The 16483-nt window shown below is 53.2% G+C and overlaps 5 protein-coding genes across 5 annotated transcripts; 3 read left to right on the top strand and 2 right to left on the bottom strand.

Annotated features, from left to right (window-relative positions):
• Positions 1-1192: 1192 nt before the first annotated feature.
• Positions 1193-3995, bottom strand: IAQ61_001484 (uncharacterized protein). Its single transcript, XM_066095121.1, has 3 exons — positions 3510-3995; positions 2697-3459; positions 1193-2648 (listed from the first exon to the last, which is right to left on the bottom strand). Exons 1-3 carry the CDS (start codon positions 3969-3971, stop codon positions 1423-1425), a joined length of 2451 nt encoding a protein of 816 aa, XP_065954969.1. The 5' UTR covers positions 3972-3995; the 3' UTR covers positions 1193-1422.
• Positions 3996-4880: 885 nt separating this feature from the next.
• IAQ61_001483 (uncharacterized protein) lies at positions 4881-5654 on the top strand (the record flags this gene model as incomplete). Its single annotated transcript, XM_003839742.2, has 1 exon — positions 4881-5654. One exon carries the CDS (start codon positions 4881-4883, stop codon positions 5652-5654), a length of 774 nt encoding a protein of 257 aa, XP_003839790.2.
• Positions 5655-6014: 360 nt separating this feature from the next.
• IAQ61_001482 (uncharacterized protein) lies at positions 6015-6964 on the top strand (the record flags this gene model as incomplete). The annotated part of the gene is made up of 3 exons (XM_003839741.1): positions 6015-6149; positions 6479-6599; positions 6789-6964. 3 exons carry the CDS (start codon positions 6015-6017, stop codon positions 6962-6964), a joined length of 432 nt encoding a protein of 143 aa, XP_003839789.1.
• Positions 6965-7466: 502 nt separating this feature from the next.
• Positions 7467-13295, bottom strand: IAQ61_001481 (uncharacterized protein; the record flags this gene model as incomplete). Its single annotated transcript, XM_003839740.2, has 3 exons — positions 12589-13295; positions 12283-12532; positions 7467-12229 (listed from the first exon to the last, which is right to left on the bottom strand). The coding sequence occupies exons 1-3, from the start codon at positions 12628-12630 to the stop codon at positions 7467-7469; spliced, it is 5055 nt and encodes a 1684-aa protein (XP_003839788.2). The 5' UTR covers positions 12631-13295.
• Positions 13296-13638: 343 nt separating this feature from the next.
• IAQ61_001480 (uncharacterized protein) lies at positions 13639-16031 on the top strand (the record flags this gene model as incomplete). The annotated part of the gene is made up of 3 exons (XM_003839739.1): positions 13639-13730; positions 13788-13917; positions 13968-16031. 3 exons carry the CDS (start codon positions 13639-13641, stop codon positions 16029-16031), a joined length of 2286 nt encoding a protein of 761 aa, XP_003839787.1.
• Between the last annotated feature and the right edge of the window lie 452 nt (positions 16032-16483).

Here is a 16483-nt window from a genome sequence, read left to right as displayed (position 1 = left end):
TGGTTTTTGTAGTGGATGGGGCGATTGTTTGTGTGGGATGGATGGTGGATGGTAGGGGAGGTGGGTAGGTGGGGAGCGTGATGGAGGGAGGAGAAAGAAGGGAGATGTGATGGTGAGACGACATCTGATATGAACGGGACCAGACGTTACCGATGATGCTGAGGCCTTGAGGAACAAGAGGCAAAGATGTTTCTGAACAGTATATTGGCCTGGCTTGGCGGCTCGAGGCTGCGTCGTCTAGGATGGGAGATGGGTGGGATGTAAGCGGTATGAAGTGGGAAGTGGGAGTAGGTATGGGAATTCTCAGGGTAGTTGACGTGTGTGGGTGCTGGGTAGCATCGTGTGTTGATTGTATGGATTTGAGAGTCTGCAATATCCACCCGGTGTGTGTGTGTGTGTGCAGCGTATAAACCACAATCCCAATATCGTGGAAGAAGTCACCCTCTATACTCGCGTAGCAACTAATCTACCCATATACCAAAAGCAAAAATCTCAACCTCCACCCTTCCCTATCCTCACACCCCTGTCTCAAACCCCCAACTCACAAGAGCCCCCCCCCTCCTAACCTCCCTACCCCCCCCAAACCCTCACAGGGCTATCCCCATATCTCCGCGCCCCATCACTCCCTCGCTCCCACGCATCCTCCTACGCTCCCACCAGCGCCAGAAGAGCCAGAAGCACATGGAGAATAAACCAGAGAAGCAGGAGCGTCATACAAAAAATTACTTTGAGGGCGTAGATGTGGAGATTTAGGGTGGTGAGTGTGGCGAGGAGGATGGTGGTGGCGGCGAGGTTGGAGAGCGTTGGAGTGGCGGGGGGAAGGTGAGAGAGGAGGGTGTTGGGGCATGAGCATGGGCATGGGCGTTGGGGGGGGGGGGGGTGGGGTGGCCATTTGAGTGTGTGTTTGTGGCTGTGTGTGTGGGGTTGGATGGTGAGGGTGGTTTGGGGGCGTTGTGCGGAAGAAGTGGAAGTGGAATCAGGAGGGATGTGTTTGGCTGTAGGGGTTAGAGGGAGTGGGAAAGGCGACGGGAAGTGAAAGTGAATGCAAAATTGGCGTCATCATGTCAGTGAGCAACCATCCAGCAAGGATTTTTCATTTAGGCAGACTTGTACGGCTGTTCGCTTTTTTCACATCTATAATGGGGCAAACAGGCAACAGTTTCAGTGACGGAAGCAATAAATTGCCATGCTTGGTTAACTCATTCGGGAATTGTGGCATGCCAGAAGTGCTTCGGCATAGCGTTGTTTTATCAACACGGCCGAGAGCTCAACTGTTAAAAACAAAACACCAGTTCGAAGAATCTCCCGCCTGTTAGACGGTACTTGTATCCATAATGAGAATTCACGAAAAGTGTGTATCTGGACCCCTGAACTACGCAAGACTTCCATCCGTCCTCACCGTGCCTATACTCCACACCATCCCTACCGACTCCTATATCCCTCCAAAAACACCATGCGTTCCGTAATCCCACCCCACCCATCAACACTATGCTTCCTCGCTAACCGATCAAGCGCGACCCCATCCCCACTCTCCACATCCTCGTCATCGCTCGCCGTCCATATCCCTCTCTTATCAGGCAACGGCTTACCCTGCGCCCACGCCTCCAATACCTCAATTGCCAACATAGGACGCATACGGGTGCGTTTGAGCGCTGTAGTGATGAAATCGTTGCCGAAACCTTCTTCGTATTGTTCTTGAAAGAAGAGGTCGAGTTCTGCGGCGGTGAGGGGGGGATCAGGATCGCCAGAGCCGGTGGAGGAGGTGGATGATGGGGCTGGGGAGGTGGATGGACGGGTTTCGGGGTAGAAGAGATGGGTATGATCTTCATTGTTGAGGGAGCGGCGGAATTCTTGTATCGAGGGGGGTGTTGAGACGTCAGAGATGTGATGGGCGAGTGGGGAACTGGAGCGGGGATCGGCTTCGGCCTCAATCTTGTTTTTGCGGATTGGCTCTTGAGGCAGAGGGTCTTGGGTGGAGACATCTCGGGTAGGGGAGGAGAGTATGGTTTGCGTGTCGTAAAGGCTTTTCTGGTAGCGGGAGGCGCGAGGAGTGGGCGAGTTCACGGGAGTGTCTTCTTCCGTATCGTCTGGAAGGAGAGTCTGGTCATCTATGTTGATGGACTCATCCGACTCGATGCTTTCAGTCGCAATGTCTGGGTCGTGTAGGTCCTCGTTTTTGAAAGGTGACCCAGAATCTTGCGCATAGGCCATATCAGATACAATTTGTTCCTCGATTCTGTCTTCTGTGTTTCTTGAATCAGACGTCTCTGAGTACTGCGAGGATAGTTCTAGCGGCTGCTCTGGTGTACCTGAAAGAGCCGCCTTCTGGCCCACATTAAGGATTGCGCCATCACTCCTTCGTCGTTTACTAGGACGCACGATTTCTTCAGTCTCATTTTTATGTTCTTCGATGGCACCATGACTACGCACACGCTTCATAGCTGTCTCGTACGTCTGCTTTAAGACTATCGGAGACTCGTGACGAGTGGTTGACGAAGACATTAGTTTGATTTCCGAGGGTGTCTTGGCAAATTTGGCAATCTCCTTCGCTCTATGTGTCTTGGCTCTTTCGTCCATAGCGATGTATGGCGCCTTTTCTTCGTCTGAGAGTGACGTCCACTGCCTCATGAGCACTCTATGCAGTTCAGCTAGACGGAATCAGCGATATATACGGAAGCTGATTAAGATTCACCCACTATGATCTAGATCCGGTTGTGCAGTCCGGACTGATGATTCCATTGCTCGAACATAATAAATGTAAGCAGCTGCTGTAGAGTGGCTCTGCTTGGTAAGAAGAACTTGTTCAGACTTGCCAACCTCCGCATTTGCTGACTTTTGTACGTCCTGCAGTGGTTCTTCAGATGTACTTTTTGCGTTTGATGATACGCGGTCAGCAGCACGGGGCGGCTGTTCCTGTGCTGTGGTCGCTTCCCCTTTGATTGTCTGGGACTCTCGCTGTTGTTGGCTTGCATCCTCGCTTTGACTGTCATCCTGCTTGTACTTTTCCTCGACCTTTTTCTTGATTTGCTGTCTCTTCCACTCAGGATCGCGCTCCCATTGCGGGCGGACCACTTTCTCGTAGTATTGGAGCCACTGCTCTACTGTCTGTTTGTCTTGCGAAGCAGCCCAGGCAGTCCAAGCTCCGGAACGTTTATCAATGGATGTACTCTCGATGAGGTCCACAAAGGCATATAATTCCTCCCAATCCACAGTGCTGAAGAGTCTAGCGAGATCCTCAAGGCTGTACTCATCCTTGGTCCTGGCCTTTCCAACTATACCATCATGTGCGGGTTGCTGTGTAGGCCTCGAGGAAGAAGCTTCAGGAGGTGCATGCTGGTTTGACGGATCTGAGCGCGGCGACGGTGGTGTGTTGTCGAAACCATTGAATGCAGACGGAGGCCTATTCTTGAGTCTCTTAATGTATCGGTCGCGCCATGACTGCCAGGTATGGTTTGGATGCTAGTCTGTATAAGTCTCAGAACTTGGCCATGCGGTTTGTCTCTGCATACCTCTGCTTCCAGGCGCTTGTAGATTTCGTTCCCGGAGGACAATTGGCCATTAGCTTCACAGTCACGTACCCATTTGTACAGCATGCGATCGTCTTCCGCCGTGTATGCTTTCCTGCCAGCCTTGGCAAGCCAGTTGATGGCCCCAGGCTCACGCGCTTCGCCCAGTCGTGGTCCAGCTGGATGGTCTTCCGGATCGCGAAGCACTCCATCCTGTATCGACTTGTCCACGAATTCGTACGAAATAGCGCCAGCCGGGCAGAACTTGGGGAGAAGATGGTCTGCGATGATATAATCCGCATTCTTCTCCAGCGTAACAATCTCGCCGCCATTCGCCTTGATGTCGTCCAGCAATCGGTGACGCGAAGGGACGCGTTGCACGACGAAGAACTTCTTGCCTGCAAAAAGCTGACCTCCTATGTTGAGATCGTCCGCAACGTCATTATATATAGTGGGCGCCGCCATGTTACCTTGTGGATCGTGGTCCAGCTGTGCACGAGATGACGCGCCGCGCCCAGACGTTCAACGCGTGCTGTCCGGGGTCCCCAGCTACGGTACCGGTAGATCACCGGTAACTACGGTAGCGGCCGCGGCAGGGCCAACTACGGTACCGGTACTGTCCTTCTACCAGCAACAAGTTACAACCCATGCGCCAAAGAAAGAATCATTCGTAATCCCAAGAGTACACCGCATTTGTTCAAGTGTTCAAGATCATGTTGTGCTTGGATTTGTGAAAGTGCCTTTTTATTATGCAGTGACTGCAGGCCACACCTTCTCCACCATGACGCCTGCCCGCACCATCATCCTCTTCACCATCAGTGTTTCTTTTCTGACATTTGTTGCCTTCTTCGGCCGATTGCCTGCGTTCAGGTAAGCAAACTCCCTTCAATTTTAAACTCTATACTAACAGTCTGCAGAAACACGCCGATTGGCTTCCTCAACAGCCTCTTCCTCATTCGCATCCCATCCGTGCTTCGACAAGTCGATGCTAAACTCACCAATGGCCGCATCACCGACAGTGGTTCCCGTCTGGGCCACTACCTCATGTACGACAAGCACCCAGTTGTCATCATCTTCTTCCTCGGTCTCGTAACTGCATGTGCAAGCATGTTCCTCCCCACTGTCTGGCGCCATCTGCAACTACACCACAAATGCATCGCATTCTTCCTGCTACCCCAGCCATACCTCTTTGTCTATCTGAGCGCTAAAAAGAACACCGAGACATACATCACCGCGTTCAACCACGCAGAGCAGATGCGCCACTACCCCTATGATAGAATCCTCTACTATCCTGGTGTGGAGTGCCGGACATGCAAGTTTCTGAAGCCAGCGCGAAGTAAACACTGCAGTATATGCAAAACCTGCGTCTCCCGAATGGATCATCACTGTATTTGGGTGAACAACTGTCTTGGCCGTGGAAACTACAAGTGGTTCCTCATCCTTCTACTGTCCACTGCCATACTGATCGCATACGGAGCTTATCTTGCTTACATCACCTTGTCCCCTCAGGTCGCTGCCAAATTTGCCAAAGGGGCGGCCGGCTACACGTACGTGCCAAAACAGGGCGCTGACCCTTTGAGCTGGATGACCTACTTCAGTGTGAAGAGCCACTATTTTCTCGCATATTTCAGCGTCTACCTCGACGTTGGCGGCCCAAAAATAGCGGGAGTCGGTCTTCTCGCACTGCTTACCTGGCCGCTTCCGTTAGGTCTTCTGCTATATCACGTCTACCTTATCTGGGCGGGCATGACCACAAACGAAAGTGCCAAGTGGGCTGACTGGAGTGATGACATGGCTGATGGTGTTGTCTTTTTAGGGCACAGAAGAGAAGACACAATGCAGCAACAATATCCTACAGCCAGACCCAGTCAGATCTACGGTTCTACGCATTCTTCGTCTTCGACATCTCCTGTTCCAACGCCCCCTGAAACACCACTAGAAGACGAGGAACCACCGACAACCTGGCCGCTGGAAAGCAGACACATTCTAGTCCGCACGGGTGACGGGCAGCCACCAATACGATTGCCGGGTCGCATCAAGGCCGTTGCAAAAGAAGATGGCTTTGAAAGAATATGGAGTCTTGCTGCCGTGGAGAATGTGTACGACCTCGGCTTCTATGATAATTTGAGGGAGGTGCTGCTACACTAGACTCTGCAATTAGTGCCATTTGTGTAGCCCAGCTCCTACTTTTTGATACGGCTGTAGATACTTCTTTTGGCAATATATCCATGGCCAATCCACTCAAGTCAATTACAAGGATCTCAGAAACCTTTCCTTCCCACATTCATCTCAAAACCTGTTCACCCCTGTCGCTATGACGTCATCTCCAACATCCCCAACATCATGTCCCTCTTATGCACAAGTGCGAAGTACCCAACCAAGTTCACCAGCCCAATACCCATACCAAAAAAATCAAGATCATACCACATTCCGCTTTCAACCCTAACCCCCTTAATCCAAAGAGCCATCCGTAAAACTCCAAAAAATTGAAACCCCAGTCTCGCAACCATGGCACAAGCCCAGCACCACCACTCCGACACCAGCGTCGCAAAACAAGATCTCCAGTCCCACGAGGTACAAACTTCATGCGCAGAAGCACGGGATGTAGAAACGCAGGAAAGTAGGAAAAGTGCCAGTGCATCTGTATGTCTATGTTCTACTCTCCATCACACCCTCATTTTAACACGCGTTATTTCCCCACGTCTCCACTACTCCTTGGGATGAAACGGGAATGATTTGGGTTCTTCGCTGCCATTTTATACCCGTCATTCGTGCTTGAGAGCTTTAATTCCGACCCCATGTTCTACTTGGCTGGTTTTCAACAACTCCTTTTTCTATGTACTGCCCTCGAGCATTTCTCAACGCAGATAACCCCTCCCCCAACCCAACTACAGCACATAGCCAATCCCTCCCATCCAACCAAACCTCAATCTCAATCTCAAACCCAGCTAACACATCCACCAACCCCCCAGGCTGGTCTCAATCTCAACCTCCTCGGCGCCCTCTCCGGCGCTTTCAGCTCGAGCAGCAAAAAGGGCACGAAGCAAAACGCCGATGGCTCGAGTGAGACAACGAGGGAGAAGGTAGATCGTGGTACGTAATTTTTCGTCCTCTTTATTATTATAAAGTCTTTATCGTGACCTCCTTTCAATCCCGTATTGCCACCCTTAAAATCCTTCCTTATTCCCATATATGAGAACCCGGGATATATCAGGCTCTGTCTATCCTCACCCCGTCCCCCCCGCTCCCCTCCCCTTCCCACCCCACCCTAACACCCACCAGCCTCTGCATCCGCACACGCCCAAGCTGCCGCATCCGCACACGGCGCCGCACAAGCCCACGAGCACAACCGCAAGACCAGCACAAGGAGCGTGGGGACCGAAGACAGTGAGGCTAGAGAGGTGAAGCAGAGTAGGCTGGAAGCTAAGAAGAGGGTGGATCATTTGGGTATTGAATAGGGTTGCAAGGGAAGTAATGCGGGAGAGAAAAGGCGGTAAAATAAAATAAAATGGCGAAAAGGCGACACTTATTTTAAATAAGCCATGCTACGCGCACAGTATCCATATGTATCTTAAATACCAAGATGAATCCCCGCGCTGCACTCTGTACAACATCCCATATAAAAACCCGTCGAAAATCACACGTTTAGTACTTGGCTTATGAAAAAAAGCAATAAACAGAGGCGCGAAAAACAGGACACGTTGTGGTAGTTAGTAATTGTAATTATCAACTATCGTATCCGAGGGACTAGAACAGGTTACATGTAGAAGATTACAAAACGAAAACAAAAAAAGATGGCCATGATAACATGCCGATTCCCACAGCATAAAGCGCCGCTTTGCAACCCGTCCAACCACAACGCCATAAACGCTCTTGCCGACAACCAAAATGACCAAAACGCCAGTGTAACGAAACATAAAAACATAAAAACAATGTACGAAAACACCATCTCTACCCATGCTATGTCGCTCCAGCTACACTCCCAGTTGCACTCCCCCCTGCACTCCCTCCTCCAGCCCCTCCAGCTGCTACCACCCCACCACTACCACAGCACATAACCCTCTCCAACCCCTCCACCCCTCTCTTAGCAGCAACAACATGCCATGGCACACTCCCATGCCTCGTTCCCTTCATCCCCCTCAAGCGCGCCAAAACCCCCAGCGCACGAAACTGACCCAAAATCTCCTTGAGCAAATTCTCCGCTGTACTCCTCGTCTGTGGCGTAGGCGTCCACATGAGACTGCTCGTGCTGCGCGGCCCTGCTGCCTCCGAGGCAGGACTGGGCGAGGGCGGGGCCGAGGCGGGCGAGGAAGACGGTGTTCCTGGGTCGGTGGAAGGGTTTGTGGAGGCGGGGAAGGGGGAGGAGGTGCGGCTTGTGCTGGCGTTGTTCGGATTGTTGGAGTTGGGGATGTGGCTGGGATTGTTGGTGGCGCTGGGAGTGGTGTTGCTTCCCACTGCGCCGATCCAGAGTATGTTCACTGCTATGACGATGGGGCCGGGCTCTGGGTCGGGGATCGGGTGCGATATGGAATGGCTTGTTGCAAAGGATGTGCCGCGTTTGACTAGCAGACCGGAGATGAGCGCGGGACTGAAGTGGTTTGTCGAATTGGAGTTATGGAGACGGTGACCGAGAGTTATGCCCCATGTTTCGTCTGTTACATCGATGAGACGGGCGTCGGGGTCTTGCGAGGGATCTAGGGAGGGATCCAGGGAGGATGGTGTGGCGGCGGGGGTGAGACTTGCGGTTGGGTCGGGGGAGACGGTTGGCTGTGGTGTAGAGCCTGGTGTGGCGGTACCGGCTTGAGCTTGGGAAGTAGGTACGGTAGGTGTAAACTTAAAAGGTGCGTCCGTATCTACGGTGAGGAGTGTGATGAAGAGGTTGAGTTGTGCGGGATAGGAAATCAACAGCACCCATGTTTCTAATTCCTCTCTGTCCATAACACCTGCTTTGGCAATGCAGACGCGCCAATGAACGCGGCGCGATTGTAGTATCTCAATGGTGGTTTGCCAGATTTCCTTGGCGATCTCACCAAACATGCGCGTCCCAAGGTGATATGAGACAACGGTCTGCGACTTCCCGCAGGTATCGGTCCAGGCAGCTGTTACCCAGAGGCCATCAAGACTAACGGCGTAGCCGAGATGCATGTAGCAATTCTCACGAAGCAGATCCTGAGGAGGCTCGGACAGAAGTTTAAAGGGTATGCTCCGCGGAATAGTCTCCTCGAGTTGGAATGCTGGAGCTGTGTATATGCTCAAGCATGTCTTGTCCCCGCTGGGTGCACTGGGAGGACAGCGGTCATAGACCTCGCGTGCAAGATTGATGTACGTGCTCGGATCGAGTATGACGGGGGCATCAAATGAGGCAATGTACTTCATTGGTACCACTTGCAGTACCAGATCCGGTTTCTGAGATTGGTCGGGTCGACCTGGGGGCCCTTGTCCATACGCTTGAAATAGTGCCCAAAATGACTGACATAGCTCCCACAAAGCGGATGGACCGCCAAAAGGATCGACCATGTAGATAACAAAGGCGTCAATCTTGGCCTCCTGTTGCTCCTGGATCTTGGGATATTGCATGGCCAGCAACTTCCCAAGCTGGACGCAGGTATCTTTGTAAGCCCTAAAGGCATCGCGTTCCGATGTTGGATTCGTAAGTTTGCAAGGGACTAATCCACCTTCGAACTCCACGACAGTCTCAATACGGCCATGACTGCCGAGCTTACAGCTATCATACGCAAGCTGTAGATTGAGAAGGAACCCCTCAAGACATGGCCTGAGAGACTCACTGTGTGGATAGATACAGAAACTGACAATGTTTTTCGGTGGGCTTGCAGGCGACAGTCCAAGATGTTCCCAGAAAGCTACTGCGGGCGGAAGCAGGTCCCAATGAGTATCAGCGCGGCGGACTCGTAAGAATGGCGGATTCATGTGAAACATCTGACATCCAGTTGTTGTACCTTCATTCTGCTTTCTCGGTGGCGGTCTCTGTTGGCCTTTGCCTTGTGCTTGGAAGTCAGGGAAAACGTCGTTGACGGCTGCAAGCGCAGGAACCGTGCATTCGACAGCGTCCGGGAACAAGCTCTTGATGGCTGAGTGCCAGCGTACTTCCAGCGACGGCGGAGTAGCGAATTTCGTCTCATTTGGAGTGTCCTCATTGAGAATATCCAGCGTAGTCGACACGATTTGATCCGTCACAATCTGAGTAATAATGATGCTGTCCTTGAGACTCAGCAATCTTTCATCTGACATTTCGAGGCTAAGATCGGGCTGAGAGGTCGGGGTGTCTGGCATCTGCATCGCCGGTGGCAAAGCCGGCATACTGAATCGAGCGCCGAGCACCGTGCGTTCGGATGGGGGCGACGAGTAGACCAAAGACCAGTCCCATGAGCTAGGTTCAAGGGACGCTAGATAGGCTTCGTCGAGTTGCAGTCCTTGGAGGTCATGCCAGTCACCACCCCACGACTCTGCAAAAGACGTTACAGACATGGGTGTGGCGTTACCGTCCGTAGGCAACTTCCTCTTCGCAGGCATGTGGAGACTACTGAGGAACGCCATGGGACTTGCCTCAGGCTCTTCCGTTGATTCGTGCTCCGAGGCCTGTGAGTCCTCACTCGATGAATCTGAATCTTCGCTTGCTGCTCTGGCCAATGCCGTAATCTCTGGGATCCTGGCCGTAGATGCAGCACCGATAGCGTGGCGAAGATTCGTCATAAAAGGGATGCCCCCGAGATTCTTGGACTCGGCTGATCTCGAAATGACCCGTCGCTCGGCGATTGTGTTTTTCTCACGGTCCACACCAAATCGTCCGTCTTCATATTTGGCGTCTGCTAGGCTCATTTTGCGACTAAAATGTAATGGATCAAAAGCTCTGTCACGGGAATGATCAGATGTCTCTTCCTTTCGAGTCTGCAGCGTCACTTTTTTGTTTGGATGTAGCCGAACAATCTGTACAGTTCCACCGGTGATTGGTGGAGATGTAGTTTCCCGTTTCACAGTCTTCACATCTTTCTTGGGCGGCTGTATTGGCTTTTCCCTCGTAGTAGTTGTACGTGCGTTTACCGGATCGGCTGCGATAGGCGCACCTTGGCCAGTCTTGTTGCTGGTGGACAATTCGCTCTGATTCGATTGTGACGCTGTAGCGAGGGCATGCTCGAGAGCGGCACTTGGATCCGCTTCTTCTTTCTTGATCTGTGGTGCTGGTGCAACCTGCGCATCCTGGGTGCTAGGTTCCTTTGCAGATGCTACTTTGCTCCCTGGCATCTCCGGCGCATCCAGCATATCGACGTCTTCATCATCGGGCGCATCAAAAAAGTCGAAATCTTCATCATTGATATTGTCACCCTCATAGCCCTCCTCTTCCATGTCTCCAAAAAGGTCATCATTCCCATTGGATGTGTTGAAATTGTCGGGGGCGGCAGGGAAAGCCGGTGAAGTTAGAGGCTCCCGCATCTCCGTTTGGGAGTGATGCTGAGGCGCTGAAAGGTTGATGGCCGGATTGTTACCACCTGGTGCAAGTATAACGTTGGATACAGCACCCGAGACGCTTGGAGTATCGCTGTGAGATGGGCCAGAAAGGGGAACTACGCCATCGGGCGGTGTAGGGTAGACTCCGCCTACAGCCTGCATGTCGCCGTACACACCAGTACGGGTGTTCAGAGGGGATGTCGGAAATAGGCCAACCTGTTCATCTTTGCGGCGGACAGCCTCTTCCTCGGCTTTTTTGGCTCTTCGTTGCGCTTCCAGGAACTTGTCACGATCGGCTTTACCTAATGCCCACTCCTGAGCGACATCGAGAGGATCCTTGAAGCCAGGTGAGCTGGCTGTTTCAAACCACCTTAGGACGCTGCTCCTGGGCTCAGACATGCTTGTGCTGAATGGGTCACCCATTGTATCCTCTACTCGATCTGGGGTATAGAGAAAGCAGAGAGCTCGCGGCCAAAGTATATCCCATTCATGGCTGGAAGAGTTCAGACTAGACGTGGAGAAAGGGGTTGCCTGAGTGGTGCGAATTCTGACCCAGGACTCTCGCTTCTCGAGATCAGGTAAAAGGAATCCTCTCCAGCCCAGCCAACGTATGACAGTGGATTTCCACTTGGCTATGCTTTGCTCGACGGTAGTTGTCCTTGGTCTTTTCTTCTGGCGTGAAGTGGTTTCCACAGCAATGGTGTCTAGGGGATCGTCAAACGTTACTATACTCGCAAGTAGACCGTTAGGGGCAACTCTAATGACCCTGCCGATGAGCTGTTCTTGTTGGCTTGCATGCTCAATTTGATCTAAGCAGCAGATGCTGTGGTTGCCTTGCGTGAGGGTAGAGACCAAGAAAGTCCCAGAGCTGGTCCAGTGTGCAGATATGCTAGTCAGCCAATGTAAGTCTGATGATGAGAGATCGTGCGTGTCTTGAGGGGTGTTCAGGGTTGACGGTCTCGAAATGAATGTACGGTAGTTCAAGGCAACCACTTTACAATCTTTAACTAGGGTATACGATATCAGACCAATGACAGACGATATGAGCAGATCGTAGATGGTAAAGAAATCGGGCGGCTGCTGGTCCGCAGTGTTAGCTTGGCTGTGGCTTTGAGCAACTCGCGCACCTCCAACCTGTGAGCCTTTTTGTGGTGCTGACGTTGTTGAGGGAGCCGCGGAGCCTGACGTGGGACTTGGCTGCCCTGTACGTATGGGTGGTCGAGCCAATTCCACTGCCTTGATACGTCCCCCCTGTTCACCTGGCGGAGTGTCAGTACAGTGAGATGTCAAGAGGACGTTCAGTAAATCCTACGTTGCCATTGATAGCCGTCTACTGTTGGTAGCTCGAAAGCTGCCTGCTCCGAATCTTCTACCGTAGCCGGCCTGAACAGCCACAGCCACGGTCGGGCAGCATCCTGTGTCACCCAATGCGATGCTTGTCGGAGCTTCGATTCCACGGCGCGGATGTCATCTGAAGCCGGCCATTCGCGGTCTCTCGAGCTAGTCTGGTTGGTAGTGCGCGATACAGAGAAGGCTTGAAATGCGATGGCTTCGAAGTCTCCCTATGTTGAGTCAGCAAGGCAGGGCGCATGGCCAAGAAGGTGGGGGCGAGGCGGACTATAGCTTGCGCATTGGTGCTACAGGACTTGAGAAATTCCATTAGAGAGACGCTGGCCTTGTGCGGAAGGCTAGGGAACGCCGAGGTGGTATTCGCGACGGATAAGCACTCCCAAGATGGCACTATACACCTTTTCCATCAACCTCACTGTGCGGCCAGACGCGTGTCGCGTAAAACTAAGAGCTATGGGTGCAGGCGAATGGCTCTGGCGGGGCAATGTTGTCTAAGGCGCGTGCATGGTAGGGTCGCGTGGGTTGGTGCTGGAGCATCGTCGCCGGAAAGGATGTTGGAAAGGGCGATTTGATGTTAGGCCGACCGAGGCGTGGGACTACTATGGTGGCCAAGAAGAAATGAGCGCGCGAGAAGAGCCGACGTCGAGGGACAGCACGGCCCGAGAACGCTGGAGATAGTAGGTGGTGGGCGACCGACAAGATACTTTAGATGCGTCGCTGGATAGATGGATAGATATGGGTGATGGGCGATGATGGGTGGTGGGTGGTGGGCGATGGGCGACGGGCGATAGGCGATAGGCGACGCGTAGCGAGTGCTGGTGGCGCCTGCCTCTCTCGAAGATGACACCGCGGCCGGTCAGTGTTTCGAGGGAAGGAGTGGGGGTTTGGGGGAAGGAAGGAGGGAGGGAGGGAGGGAAGTGGTGCGAGGCGGGTGCAGCCGGCGCGCGCGGCCTGAGCGTTGTTTGCTTGACGATGTCTGCCGTGTGAGCGACTGGACTACCGAAAGTGCCTTTCTACCTACGGAGTACTTGGGCGTGGTTCTGGGTTCTGGGTTCTGGGGAAGGGGCCAACGAGATTGGCTGGCTGGCTCCTGCCTGTCTGCCGGCCATTCGGGGTCGCACTTGCTATTCCTAGGCACATACCTACTGTACTGGTTAGTGTCACTGTACCCTGCGGAGGGTGGAGGGGTGGGGGGTCCATGCGTCTGAGCCGTTCCATCGCTCAGCCCTATGGAACTTTTTTTTATGCTCGGCCTCACACACGACGTCCACTTTTCCCCTTCGACCCCCCAAACTCCCCCGCACCCGCCGCCGTCGTCATGAAGATTTCAAATTCTGCGGTGCCCGTGTACACCATCAGCGGTAGTGAGGCCCGTCCGCTGCCCGAGTGGCTCATTCGCCGCAGGAAACGGTGCGCCCCCATAGTTGCTCATTTCCACTGGCCGTATACAATACTGACATCTACTAGGAGCCTGAAAAACGACCCCGAGTTTGCGAATCGCGTGGAGCTGCTGCAGGATTTTGACTTTGAAGAGGCCAGTCAGTGTGTGCGAGTGAGCGAAGATGGCGATTGGGTCATGTCTACAGGCACATACAAGGTGCGCAACTTGCGCCATACGCACGCCACGCTCTACTGACACACAGACAGCCGCAAATACACGTCCACTACCTCCCCCATCTGTCTCTTTCCTTTGCCCGCCACACAAACAGCCTGAACCAGACCTTCCGCCTGCTGTCGAGCGACTACACCAAGAGCGTCCACCTGCAGTCCGATCGCATGATTGAGTTCCATACCGCAGGCAATCTCCACTACACGAGCCGCATACCTCGTTACGGAAGAGACTTGATATATGACCGAAGATCTGCCGAATGTCTGGTGCCATCGGTGGGTGTCAATGCTGACGGCATGGGCGAGGCCTTCCGACTAAACTTGGAAGTGGGGCGCTTCATGAGGAGTTATGACATCGACGTGGGAGGTGATGAGCTCGGAAGTGGAACCCTACAAGGGGGAATCGATGCTGGTGCGGTAAATACAGGTGCGATTGCCGAAGACAGCCATAATCTGCTTGCCTTTGGTACGTCGATAGGCACAGTCGAGTTCTGGGACTCGCGATCAAGAAACAGAGTGGGCATACTGTCTTCACCACAAGATGCCTTCGAAGGCCGATCCGAGATTACTGCCCTTACCTTTCCTCGATCCGGTCTCGAAGTCGCAGTAGGCGACTCGAACGGGCTGGTGCACCTGTACGATTTGCGCTCGCCAAAACCGACCGTCAAAAAGGACCAAGGGTATGGCTTTCCCATCAAAAACATCGTCTACCTCGATTCCACCACCTCCACCCGTGGCCAGACCACCGAACCCAAAATCCTCACAGCAGACAAGCGCATAATTAAAATTTGGGATCCTCGTGATGGCGCATCCTGGACTTCTGTCGAACCAGCTGTAGATCTCAACCACGTAGAATGGGTAAAAGACACTGGCATGCTCCTCACGGCCAATGAAGGCAAGCAACAACACTCCTTTTTCATCCCACAACTTGGGCCTGCCCCAAAATGGTGCGCCTTTCTCGACAACATTGTCGAAGAAATGGCCGAAGACCCCAACGACCCCAATGCTTTTGGCAAAGGCTCCGCCGGAGAAGTCTACGACAATTTCAAATTCCTCACCATGCCCCAACTCAAACAACTCAATCTCGACCATCTCGTCGGAACCACCAGCCTCCTGCGCCCCTACATGCACGGCTACTTTGTTGCGCAAAAACTCTACGAAGAAGCACGGCTCATCTCAAACCCGGATCTCTGGCAAGAACAGCGGACAAAGAGCATCGCAGAGAAGATCAACAAGGAGCGCGAATCCCGGATCCGCGGAAACAAAAAAGTGGCTGTCAAGGTCAATCGGAAACTTGCCGAGAAGCTCCTGGAGAAACAAGAAGAAAGGGAGCGCCGTCGGGCCAAACGTGTCCTCGCAAAGGGTGGAGACGACGACGTCACAATGCCAGACGCAGACGCAAACAACAAAAACGATACCAACGAGCCCTCTGTCGCCCCCGCCGTCCAAACCACCGATAAACCAGGCGACTCCGCCCTCACCGACCCCCGTTTCGCACGTCTCTTTGAAAACGAAGACTTCGACATCGACGAGCACAGCCACGAATTCCGCTCCCTCAACCCCAGCACCACCATCTCCGCCGCCACCAGGCTCCCCAAAGGTCTCACAGCCGCCGAACAAGAAGACCTCGAATCCCACCACTCCTCCGCCTCCGACTCCGACTCCGATTCCGAGCCCAAACAACGCGCATGCAAATCGCAAAAGAAAACTCAGGACTCGAGGGATACTACCCGCATCTCCTCCTCCACCTACAAGAAATCAGGCCACAACGATCCCCGCACCGGCGCCCCACCACAAATGCTCGTCTCCTCCTCCAACACACGCAACACGGGCGCCGCCGCCAACGCCAAGCGCGACAAGTCTTTTGCCCGCCGCGTCGAGAAGCTGCAGCTCCAGGACAAGGCAAACGCGCACAGGCAGGGTGCGCAGCGCTCGACAACGACGGTGGTTGGGGAGCGCGAAATCACGTTTGCGCCTGAACGCAAGGCGAGGAGGAAGATTGGGCAGGGGGGTGGGAGTGGGGATGCTGGGGATCAAGGTGCAAAGTATGAGGCGAGGACGGGGAGGCGGAATGCGAGTAATAATGTTTTTAGGGGGTTGTGAGGTGGGAGGTGGGAGATTTGGGGGGTAGAGGGCTAGAGGGATTGTTTGTGCTAGGGTAGTGTTGTGGTGGGGAGATTAGGAGACTGGCCTTTGGGCAATAGAAATAGGAAGATAAAGAGGGAGATGTATGAGAATGAGGAGGATGATACCCCGAGCTTAGTTTTGTGGTCCAGAGTTGCTGGTGTGCTGGGTGTTGTGTGTTGCTTCCCTTTTTTTCTCTTGCCTTTTCTTTTCTCTTGCCTTCCTTTTCTCCCTTTTCTTCCCTTTCCCTTCACTTTGCCAACTCTAGTTTCCCGTCCCGTCCTCCAAGAAGCAAGCGCAGGAGCGGAGAGGTTGATCGATGGGATGGGTTCTGTGAGGGGGGAGGGAAAGGAGGGAGGATAGTGAGAAGAAAAAGTAACAAAAGCATGGAGTATACTTTTCCATTATTGCAAATAAATGCCAGCAACTCG

This window comes from Plenodomus lingam (genome assembly GCF_022343315.1).
Source record: "Plenodomus lingam strain CAN1 chromosome Unknown contig_12, whole genome shotgun sequence".
NCBI lineage: Eukaryota > Fungi > Ascomycota > Dothideomycetes > Pleosporales > Leptosphaeriaceae > Plenodomus > Plenodomus lingam.
This window is presented reverse-complemented; position numbering and strand designations above follow the sequence as displayed.

What these genes read in the sequence shown, in the direction of transcription:
- IAQ61_001484 (XM_066095121.1), bottom strand. Translation starts at nt 3,971, where the DNA reads ATGGCGGCGCCCACTATATATAATGACGTTGCGGACGATCTCAACATA. An exon ending in ACAAGCGCCTGGAAGCAGAG is followed by an intron (nt 3,460 to 3,509) that starts GTATGCAGAGAC and finishes TATACAGACTAG; the next exon opens with CATCCAAACCATACCTGGCA. An exon ending in ACAACCGGATCTAGATCATA is followed by an intron (nt 2,649 to 2,696) that starts GTGGGTGAATCT and finishes GATTCCGTCTAG; the next exon opens with CTGAACTGCATAGAGTGCTC.